Source organism: Arachis duranensis, chromosome 1 (assembly GCF_000817695.3).
Source record: "Arachis duranensis cultivar V14167 chromosome 1, aradu.V14167.gnm2.J7QH, whole genome shotgun sequence".
Taxonomy (NCBI): domain Eukaryota; kingdom Viridiplantae; phylum Streptophyta; class Magnoliopsida; order Fabales; family Fabaceae; genus Arachis; species Arachis duranensis.
The window spans coordinates 36524894-36536625 of NC_029772.3; the positions used below are offsets into that span (position 1 = coordinate 36524894).

Genomic DNA, 11732 nt, shown 5'->3' on the forward strand with positions numbered 1-11732 from the left:
GATCACACTTTTAGATATCAACCATTACTTAATAAAATTTGTTTAACGATGAACCGACAAAAATCATTACTCAAAACCCACTACTATATTTTTTTAATAACTATTTTAAAAAAATTTCTTATTATATTTAACATCTCATGTTATAAGACAAAAAAGAGTATTGAGGAGACCCATAAACAAAAGGGAAAAAAATTTTCCTTGTTAAAGATTACTAAAAGGAAAATCAATTGCGTAATGTTGAGGCCAAAATGTTTCAACTTAAAACTGCGACTCCACTGGGGATCGAACCCAGAATCTCTGGTTCCGTAGACCAGCGCCTTATCCATTGGGCCATGGAGTCTTTTCGTTATTGTGGCGTTTCAATATTTTAGATATTCCAAAGAGTTTAGCTGATTCAGCTGGTTCTTCAATATAGTGTATTTGAAGTTGGGTCAATCCCCATTGAAGCTTCTGCTGCATATCCTAGTCTTCATCATCCATAGTTTCGTAACACTAGAACTTCAATGCCAGCACCCCATCACCACCATAACCAACAAAAGCAACAACACTATTATTATTATTATTATTATTATTGTTGTTGTTGCTTTCGTAGAAGCAGCTACAGGGAATGAATCAGAATCAGAAATTATTCCAATTCTATACATAAAAAAAAAGAACGGGGAAAAAAAAGAATGGGAAAGAAGCAATCTTTGCGTAGCTAAGCTGCCCAGATTGTATCTGTTATCCTGAATCCAATATCTGACTCTGACACTCTCAAACACCCACCTCCACCACCTTCTGTAAGTTTCCCCTTTTCATATTATTGTTTTCTGATGTTTCTCTTTGCCTCTTGGCTTCAGGTCTCCAAGTACGAGGTTTATGCTTTTTTAGTTATTGTTCCTTTTCTTGCCCCTTAATTAAGTTTTGAAGGTTATATTTCGCTTTTTGTTTTTTGGCTTAAGAGTAAAGTTGAAGATGATTGATTGTTTTTCCTTCTCAGAGAAAACTGAAGAGGGTAGCAATGATTTAGTTGATGGCCCTGACACCTCATCTTTCAGTGCATTTCTATATTCTTTGTTGTCTTCATCAGATGCTCCCTTTACCCGATTCATCGTTGAAGGAGAATAATGGTGGAAAGAAAAGCTTGTTCTCTAGGAGTAAGCAATCACTCGGTAGAGCTATTCGCCAAGACGCTAGGATCGGGGGCGGAAGGATAATAATTCCGAAATGAATTATCATTGTCTAAATGGTTCTAGATTGAATGGTGTTGAGATGAATCATCTTGCAACTGTGAAAGGGAAAGAACTAGAGTCTTTCAATTTTTTTCTTTTGGCAGTGTGAAAGTAACAATTTAAGCAAAGAGATAGCGACGGAAGTAGAAAGTTCTTACAGATCACCCTCCAAATAAAGCGCAAAATGACTTCCCCCTCCAATTGCTAAGAACTCGCTGTTGCATAGTGTGAAATAGCGGTTTAACCCTGCAATGTTGTGGTTAGTTTAGGGTTTAACATTTAGAATTCTAAACCAAACAAAAGAAAAGAAAGGGAAAAAAAAAAGAGAAAAGGAAAACCAAACAAACAAAAGTATTCCAAAATTTGAGAAAAGCCTCGTGCTGAGGCTGAAGACTAGCAATAGATTTCAAGGTTCTAAGATTCTACTAGAGGCAACTATTGAACATGATAGTATTTTTATTATTTTTAACAATTCATAGATAATTCAACTCTCATTGACGAACTAATCATTGAATGTAGCAGACTACATTCTCACATTTCTGAATAAAAGTAAACTCAAGCATTCCTCATTGGCTCATAGGAAATGGTTCTTATAATATAGTTGAAAGATGACATTATGTTCACCATAAGTCACACAATTCCTGAAATTTAAATGATTTTCATGGGCATAATTTCTAAGGTTTGCACCATAGATTCAAATGTCAATGCACCGCATAACAAGAAAAACTAACACCAATTCATTAATCTTGGATTTTGATTTCTAGATAAGCACCGTATGCTTATGATAGCAATAGCAAAAAGGATGAAAGAGTAACATATTCAAACTCGGACGGAAGAAGATACCTGTTGAACGATATATAACAGGATGGCCAAAAATATTTGTGAAAACAAATGTACTGTTTGTTCCCTGTACCAAATATTTGTCATCAATAATACAATAACAGATACAATCTATCGGATAATCTTTGGATAAATGAGTTTTGGTTTGACCTGGTATTTCTTGTTGGATGGTCTAAGAGGCGCTTCAACTAAGCTTCCAAACACTGCTCCTCTTCGGTCTCCGACAACCTGAAATGGGATAACTAACATTTGGAACCAATCCATGATAGAAACGAAGAGAAATTAACCTTACAAGTTACAAATAAAAGATTCCGATACTGAATATATCTCTGATAATTCAAAACGTATTAAGAGTTTTCAATCCATAGCAAAGAACTCAAATGTCATGTAGGACTTGCAGGCTTCCAAACTGGGACTTGAATTTGTAGAAAACATGAACTATCCCATTCTACAACTAATGCTAGTGTTGAAACTCCATAGAGAAGTGTGTGCTTATGATTAAAATTTGCTCAGGGAAAGTTATAGGGTACCAGGCCAAAGCATGCTTCTTCGATAAAGGGTTGAAAGTGATATACTGTTCCTCCAAGTGAAATCAAAATCATAATAAAATATCAATAGCTTTGGAATGAATCTTCATCTCTTGATACCTGTACAGCAACAGCCACTTCCTTCCATGAACAAGAGCAGGAAGAGAAGCATAGAGAGTACTTCTCATCGCGTCCCAAAGGAGCATCGACGGCTCAACCAAAGAAAAAGGAAGAAATGTGAACATGTCTTCAATCATATATCATCACCTTGTGTTTTTATTTAATCCCTTTCAAACTCTTGCAATATTCTTGAAGATTGAGTGGCTCAAGCTCGGTCTCGGAAACCTACGGAAATCCTTACTCTTTCATCCTTTTTTTTTTCATCTTTTCTGGTTGCTAGTTTCAAGAGACATTTATAGCTGAAGAACTAACTAGTCTTTGTCTCATATACACAGTTATGGGGCTTTGTGTATGCTTCAAAATGTGATGAAGTACTTGCATTTAGCAGAACAGGGGCACCTGGCATCTGTCGATGGTAAATTTCGCGGAATATTTACCTGATGTGAATAAATCAAAGAGGTTTGGACTTTGGAGCTGCATTTCATGGTGGAATATTGTTCACTTTCCCTCTTGAGCAATGCGAAGTTCGTGTACAAAGATAAAATGTTGAAGCCTTATGTATCCAATTATGTTATAACTAACCATGTTAAAAGAAAATGTTATAACTAAGGAACGCATGTAAATACCAAAGCCTGTATATATGGAATCCGTACACATGAAAAAGTCAGTCAATTTTGTTCAGGATACAAATTGGAGCAAATTTATGTTTTTGAGCAATTATCAGGTAGAAATGGATTCTTTCAATTTTTTTTTTCTCAATTGGTTTTGTAAAGGGTGCAAGGGTGATTTCACACGTACAAAATTTTCTCTTACGTGTTTTTTTCCCCATTTAAATCTTGTGTGGTGTGGGATTGAAATTACACTATACAACATCAATTAAGATTAAAAAAAAATTGAGAAAATCTATTGATCTAACAAATAGTATTGCACAAAGAGAATAATAGCATATAGGAGTAATTTGATATTCCAAAGAATCGAGTCTTGTTTTTTAATTTTTGGAAGAGGAACACGTTAAAATAACCAAAATAGAAAAGAATCAATATTGTGCTTCTCCAAGGCAAGGTGTCCTGAGAAAGTTTATTTATTTATTTTGCATGATGTCCCAAGTTGAAAGACTATTGAGAGTTGAGACACAGAACGCCATCAAAGTGCCCTTGGCAGCTTGAGGGTACCCTCAGAGCCTCAAGTACTATAGGCAAACCAAAGAGCAAAGTTCTTATCTTTTGTTCACTTTACAGGAATTCTTGATTGTTGTTATTTATGAATTTGAGTTGCCATTGCAACTCCAGTTAAAGGACTCTTACTCAAACACAATGTAAGAAAGATTGCTAACAGTATACATTAAAGATTATCTTACTCTGCTAGTGTCAAAACAGCTTAAAATGTTGTGCTAACCGTGCGAAATACAAATGAGCAACCACAATCTTCCTCAAGAGTTTAATTTTTCATCTACCTGAAAATAAGCCTCACTAGACAAAGCTTTGCATTTTTTTGTTCTTCGAAGTCAGAATAAAGGGACTTTAGAGGGTCCCGTTTTTAGGCTCGGCTGTTTTTGCATCTGCTGCAGCCTCATATGCCGCTACGTGAACACCAAGAGAAGCACGGCCAGAAGGGTCAGGATTCTTTGACCATTCGGCATCCCATTCCACAGCTTTTGCGGTGCTGCACGCAACACTAGGACCTCCTGGAACGGTTGACCTTGCAGCATTCTGTTAAAATGGTTGCAACATAATTAGAGATGGGTTTCGGCAAGATATAAGTTTGTAAGCAAAGTCAATTTGATTTGTCTTCAAAAACTGCGAATCTAACTCTATATCAAAAGCTAGCTCGATAACAAAAACTACTTAAGTGTTTATAACTGCACTTTCAGCCATATCTTTATGTTATTTCGGACGGAAATTTAAAGAACAATAATAAAAATGCCATAACTCTACTATTTTCCACAATATTATCACATCCTATTATTCTAAATACTTATCAATTATCACACTGCTAACTGCATTCATTAACATGCATTACACAAACAAAAGAAATGGGGGGATGTTTATTTTAAAAAGAAGCATAGAAAACCCACCTTTGAAAAGTGCTTCTCAAAAATTGTCCTGTAGAGGTATGCTTCTTTTGTTGTGGGAGTGTTTTCAGGGTAAACATAGTTAGCATGCAACAGCATTCCATCTGTGACCTGTCTGTCAGTTTGTAAAGTGAAAAAGAGCAGAAACCATGGGATGGCATCAATGGAACTCTATAAAAGTTAATTACTCATAGTTTGCAACACAAGAAGCTGCAAGTAAGAGCTTACTTGTTGGTTAGCATGCTCCTTCAAGCCATCAATCCAGCTGTACCCTACACCATCACTGAACTGTTCCTTCTGCCTGTACAAAATGTGCTAAAAATGGCAAAGCAATACAACGTTTCAGATAGCCTTCACCATGTGAGATGATAACAATCAGTGTGAGCCGGAAATTTTTTACAAATCTTCGGTAAATATGGATTTGTTTCGTCATCAAATGCATTGCGCAATACCCACTTCTCTATCCTTCCGAGATCAGGTCGTATCTGTGAAATGGTCATATATCTCATTATGTGATTAAAAATTTAGCTAAAAAGATTAACTTCACATGACCATTGAATCAAATTCACAAAGGTTTCTTGTTAGTAGTGTCAAGACATGCCTTATCCAGTAAGCTACACCGTAACACCTTAAAGAGTAGATAAGAAGTTGATGCAACAGAAGAGTTATGATGATGAACAATGATCAAAAGAATAAGACCTTAACAGTTAAACTGAAGCAAGAGAAATTCAATCAACATTGCAGGCGATCAAACCAAGAGGAACACAGAAAAAAGTGAACATAAAATACCATTTTCCACTCTGGATCAATACTCATGGCTGTGTTGATAAATTCTTTATCCAAGAATGGTACACGTGCCTCTATACCCATGCTGAAGTTGATTTATTGGCTCTCAGGCAGTCATAAAGATGAAGAGCTTTGATCTGTGAGATCAGGAAACCAAAATCTTGAATGAAAAGGTAAAGTACACTAGGAATGAAGAGGAAGAAAATTTAATAGGTTAAGCGCATTAAATTTTCAAATTGCATTGAATCAAACATGATGATGTAACAATTTGCTATTACTTTTTGACATGTTTCTTCATGAAACTCTTCCTTATTAGGTGCTTTATGGAAATATGGGTAACCTCCAAATATTTCATCTGAACCTTCTCCCAAAAGAACCATTTTCACTCCCATGGATTTGATTTTTCTGGACATAAGGAACATTGGAGTACTTGCTCTGATAGTCATTACATCATATGTTTCAATGTGGTAAATGACTTCTTCAAGTGCATCTATACCTTCCTGTTATGGAACAAAAGTACAAAAGAAAAAAGAACAAAAAATTGAAATGCCAGGAAAAGATTAATGTTTTTCAAAAATAGAGCAATGATGATAAACAACCACCTGAACTGTGAAATAAAGTTCATGATGTCGAGTACCAAGATAATCTGCTACCTCTTTTGCAAATTTCAAATGAAGCATGTACAATCTAATACACCAATTTATTTTTTTAGAGAAGGATAATGAGGCTTATTTTCACCTATATTGAAGAATGAATTCTAACCTTTAAACCAATACAGAAAGTATGCAACTGCGATCCCCACTGTTGTGCAGCTGCAGATTGAGCCACAAAACGATTGGTCACGGCAGCGACAAGCGATGAGTCAAGTCCTCCCGACAAAAGAACGCCAAAAGGACATCAGTCATCAACCTCTTAAGCACAGCCTAAATGATAGCATAGTATACCAACGACAAGAAGTAAAATTAACAAGAAAGAATTATTTCCCTTCACAAATAAGCACATTGGAAAAATCAATCCTGACTCCTCAAATTATTGTCCATGCAGCACACACATTAGTAGTGTATCAAATAATTTAATGTTTGAAATCTTCTTAAACTATATATGTAACCCCATAATTCGGGTACCAAGCCATTGGGTTCAACATATTAGTGATGCAATATTCATGAAATGCAAATATATTTTTCATAGGGTAATTATATCGGGTGCATCTGAACTCGAGTAAACTTTTAAAGTGTATATCTGAGAAAGAAAAAATAAAAAAGAGGTAACTCGATTCCACCTTGATTTAACTCTATCTACCTAAATAAAATAATAATAACAATTAAAAGAATAATTAATATCCGGTTGAGTTCATATAGAAATTTATTCAAACTGATACATCCATTTCCTAAGAAAGCACATAGAAATTTGACAGTCCCTTTTTAATTTCTTTGTTTTTCTCCCAAAATTTACTGTCACGCTTCTTCCACCTAAGTAGTTTGCCGATCGAAACTAATGGTTTCAGATTCCTAAATAAAGCGTACAATAGTCACAAATACAGCATGCCAGGCTATCTAAAGTTTTGAAGAGTATCTGAACCACTCTCTAAGCATATATATGCAGAATAATTGAAATTTTAAAATGAGGAAGAATCATTTCAAAGTGGAAATGAATTACATTGTGACGACCAAATAGTATCATACCTTTTCAAAGGCTTGACGTAGGATCTGAGGATCATAGGGTGTTGATGGAATTTGCTCTGTGAACCATGGTGGATTGTACCATCTTCTTAATCCTCCAAGCACAACATATTTCAACAATGTTCATGGATTACATAATATATATAAAAAAAATTATAATTTAAAGAACAAGAATACAAGGCATGAACATGTCTATACCCTGTTTGCTGGAATATATATGCCCTGGCGGAAAAGATATGAATCTCTCACAATCATCACTTAAAGCTTTCATTTCAGACGCAAACCATGTCAATCCTGCAAATAATCATCCCTTCCATAGGTGACACAAACGCATAAACAAACAAGCCAAATACTGAGAGGATTATACTGTGTTTGAAAACCAATATGCTGTGTAGTGTTAATTATACTTAAAACACAAGGGTATGTATTGGTTTAGACACTCAAAATGTTTCAACTGCTGGAAACACTGAGATGGCAACCACTCGTGATTTATTTCACTTTTTAGAGCCACTAAAACCATTCTGTAAATATTTCGAATTGACTTAAATTGGACAATAGATAGCTCACCAGCATTTGGTTCGTACCAAGAGACGAAGGATGATAGAGATACGTCTCCAACATCCCTTCTTTTAGAAGATACACAAATTAGTTTAAAAATATTCCTAAGACATGTTTTTAGTGTCTCTCTATTTTAGAAGTAGAGACACTATCTAAAGATTTTTCCTGGTATAGGGACGATTTTCAAGTTTTTGTCTTTGTTCCCTTCTACAAATTTATTTCTATCCCCGGTGTATGTGTTTCCTTTATCTCAGAATAGTAACCAAACACAACCTTTGGGATGTGGGACATCATTAAGCTCAAGGTGAAAAATTCAAAAATGTCTCATAATATCAAAAACAAGAAGAGGAAGCCACAAACCATCAATCCCCCATCCCAAGTAAAGAGGGGTAATGCCTATAGCATCACGAGCAGCAATGAAGCTTTTATCTCGTGTCAAGAAGCACAAAGGAGAACATCCCATCCAGCATATCAATAAATTCTTCTCCATACTCTTCGTACTGCATGATAACCATGTTATGATAAAGATGAAACGAAACAAAAGTACATTTTACAGATAATACATATAACTCATGGGGGGAAGTTGATCAATAATCAGTAAATATAAAAGATTTCTTAACACTTACAAGATGAGCAATGACTTCACAGTAGCTTCCAGTTCGAAACTGGTGGGAACTCAATTTCTGTCTCAGTTCCTTATGGTTATATATCTCCCCATTTACCTAATGGCACAGTTTCAACTAGAAAAGAAAATATATAAGGCTAAAACATTTGGAAACTTTACTAAACATACATATCATTAAAATTAGTTCAATAAAAAGGATTGCACGCATGAGTATATTTGAACTCCATTTTTCGGACAACTGATTTTTAATGTCAACTCTTATACATGCTCAAAAAAGTACACGTTACTAGAGCCTCTTGTCTAAATAGTATAACACTCAACACCTCTTTATTCGTAAATCATATATACTAACATCTTTCAGAATTAGATTATATGACACAATGCATATTTGTATTATGTTTTGTGCAATATCACCTAATCCAAAACTTATTGGGAGAAAATAAATAGAAATATACATTACTATCAATAGGCATCGACTGTAGACTTAAAAGCTCCATATTACCACATTCGTCAGACTTTTAGAATTAAAAGAAATAAATAAAGCATTCTTCTAAAGAACATTCAAATGATACAAATATATAATTATAATAATAATGTAATCATAGGTAACTGGTGCATACTGTGACAACAACAGTCTTGTCTTCGTTATAAAGAGGTTGATCCCCTGAAGTGGGGTCAACAATAGCAAGCCTTTGATGAGCAAGATAACAGCCTCCATGGCAATGCAATCCACTCCAATCAGGTCCTCTATGCTTCAATCTGCATTCTCCAATTCCATTTTATAGTCAATCAGAACCAAATCACAAAAATAATTAAAAAATTACTGAACTCCTATGTCGCCTAAATGCCAAGCATCAGGGAATCTTTCATAAGCGCGCACACTAACGCAATTAGAAAATTGTAATTTTCAATGTTTTTGTTAAATAAATTGAAAATATTTAAAGTTTATTACTAATTCAAATGAAAAGAAACAAGTTTCGAGAAATGTGAGTGCATGATGGAAAATCGAACCTGCGAGAGATAACTCGATGATGCGAGCACGTCTGGCCTGAGAGTTGTCAACACAACCTAACACTGCAAGAATCCCGCACATGGTGGCTGTCAAGGAAAGAAGAAGAAGCAGCAGCAGAAAAAGAGTGTCCGGAGGAAAACACAAGAAGTTAAAATAAATTAAAATGTGAATATGATGTACCACTAATTCACTAGATATCTTGGTACAAGTTAGTATTTATTTTCCTAATTTTATTACTTATTTAGTTATTTTATAATATTCTATTATCATTCTCTTCCTTTTTATAATGTGATGATTCACATGTGATGTCGGAGGTAAAGATTGCGATTGCTTGGCAAGTTGGCATCAACCGTGTTTTTTTGTTCCTCATAGTTCCGAGGTAAAGATTGCGATTGCTTCTTCTGTTAAGGTATGTTGCACTACAATCCCTCCATCCCTTATTCTTTTAATTGATACATTATTTCTTTTGATCATGATTTTTTTTTCTTTTAATCATTTTGATGCCTGTAACTGTTAGAGATTCTAGCTACATTCTGAATTCTGATATTCTGTGATCCAGAATTTCACATCTTTTGTATATCCAAAATTCATAATTTTTGTATCTTTTTTTTCTTTTTTCTTTTTTAAATATTTTTGGTGAAAAAAAATTGTAGAAAGATATGAAATAGGTGAATTCAAATGGAATTACTATACGAAAAAATATAAATATTTTTATTTAAAGATTTTATTAAGTATATGCTAAGAATGATTACTTAAGATTTTAAATTTTTTTAATAAATAAAACACGTAATATATTAGAAAGTTTAGATATTTTCAATTTTTATATTATCTTTCTATGTTTAATACTTCAATAAGTATTCTAAAACTATTTTTTAGCAAAATTCTTTATTTTAAATCTTTTAATAATGCGTTTAATTAAAAAATTCTTTAGCTAAATTCAAATTAACATTGAATGTTGTTCATACCCTGCCCCAATAATAAAGGTCCAGGTCCAAAAAAAAGGCTTAGTCCAAAGGATTGAGCCTTGCTCCGCACCAACCTTCGTGCTAAGAAGTCGGTGTCAACTACGATTTGTCCTAAAGAAGTCGGGCACGAGATTAGCTGGCAGATAAACACTCATTCAAATGAGTAACCGCCCCTAAAATCTCTCTAACCGCTTCATCAAGCCATATCTTAACCTCCCTAAGATAATGGGACGGTTAACACCCTAAAGATATGACACTACTCCAACGGTGGTTATTGGCTCACCACTATAAATACACTGACACCCCTCAGGTATCTCTAAGTTCCAATACATTCTAAACCTGCTTAACCTCTTGCTAACTTAGGCATCGGAGTGTCTTTGCAGGTACCACCCCCTCTCCTCGCACAAACAAGTCGGACGGAGCCTCCCGAGTTGCAGATCCATTCAGAGTCCTCCTCCTTCATACATTTGGACCAGCCAACGCCATCCATTCTATTAATCTCCGGTTACCCACCGTAACATTGGCGCCGTTGCCGGGGACCCGAGAGATCATCCACAGATGGCGGACAGATCCCATGAAGAAGGTCATGTGGAGACAGATTCTGAGCAAGAGAATCTGGACACAGGCAATAACGATGTGGACCTCACCCTCCACTAGGAAATTGACAATCAGCACAGAGAAGGCACCTCCGGAGTAAAGAACCCGAAGGTAAACTCCTCAGAAGGGCGCGAGTCAGAAAAAGAAGGACCATCCCATGTAACTGAACTCATGGGATTAGTCCACAGCCGCCTGGAACAGTTAGAGCAAGAGCGAGAGCGGCAAAAGGAAACTGAAAAGAACCTAAAAGAGGAGACGGAACGACGAAAAGAGTTAGAAAGAAAACTCTTAAAGTTGGAATCCTCCCTCAAAAGTCGCAACTCCCGTGACGAACAAGAAGAGCCGCCCTTGGGTGGCGAGGATCCTTTCAGCGAGGACATAATGAGAGCAAAAGTTCCGAGGAACTTCAAAAGCCCTGATATGGACCTCTACGATGGAACCACGGATCCAAAGCATCACTTGAGCAACTTCAAAAGTCGGATGTACCTAGCCGATGCTTCCGACGCTACGCGATGCAAGGCCTTCCCGACCACTCTATCGAAAGCAGCGATGAAGTGGTTCGATAGCCTCCCTCCGAGGTCAGTTACTAGTTTTGAAGACCTCTCAAGGAAGTTCTTGATGAGGTTCTCAATCCAGAAAGACAAAGTGAAACATGCACCGAGCCTCCTGGGAATAAAACAGGAGGTCGGAGAATCTTTACGAGCCTATATGGAAAGGTTCAATAAAGCATGTTTGGAGATT

The 11732-nt window shown here is 35.8% G+C and overlaps 1 protein-coding gene, 2 long non-coding RNA genes and 1 other non-coding gene across 4 annotated transcripts; 1 reads left to right on the top strand and 3 right to left on the bottom strand.

The window, feature by feature from the left end:
• Positions 1-267: 267 nt before the first annotated feature.
• Positions 268-340, bottom strand: TRNAR-ACG (transfer RNA arginine (anticodon ACG)). Its single transcript has one exon. It is a non-coding gene; the product is annotated as a tRNA-Arg (tRNA).
• Positions 341-419: 79 nt separating this feature from the next.
• On the top strand, positions 420-1370 carry LOC107486563 (uncharacterized). The gene is made up of 2 exons (XR_002373710.2): positions 420-779; positions 980-1370. It is a non-coding gene; the product is annotated as an uncharacterized LOC107486563 (long non-coding RNA).
• LOC107486091 (uncharacterized) lies at positions 1311-2807 on the bottom strand. Its single transcript, XR_008008198.1, has 3 exons — positions 2699-2807; positions 2055-2279; positions 1311-1457 (listed from the first exon to the last, which is right to left on the bottom strand). It is a non-coding gene; the product is annotated as an uncharacterized LOC107486091 (long non-coding RNA).
• A 1207-nt stretch (positions 2808-4014) lies between these two features.
• LOC107486554 (asparagine synthetase [glutamine-hydrolyzing] 2-like) lies at positions 4015-9609 on the bottom strand. The gene is given in 17 exon segments (XM_052260028.1): positions 4015-4407; positions 4773-4880; positions 4998-5084; positions 5174-5254; positions 5559-5635; positions 5638-5692; positions 5834-6055; positions 6158-6237; positions 6317-6451; positions 6454-6478; positions 7238-7329; positions 7433-7528; positions 8153-8226; positions 8228-8292; positions 8419-8514; positions 9038-9180; positions 9435-9609. Coding segments are annotated over 17 exon segments (1701 nt in total). The 5' UTR covers positions 9511-9609; the 3' UTR covers positions 4015-4218.
• Positions 9610-11732: the final 2123 nt, after the last annotated feature.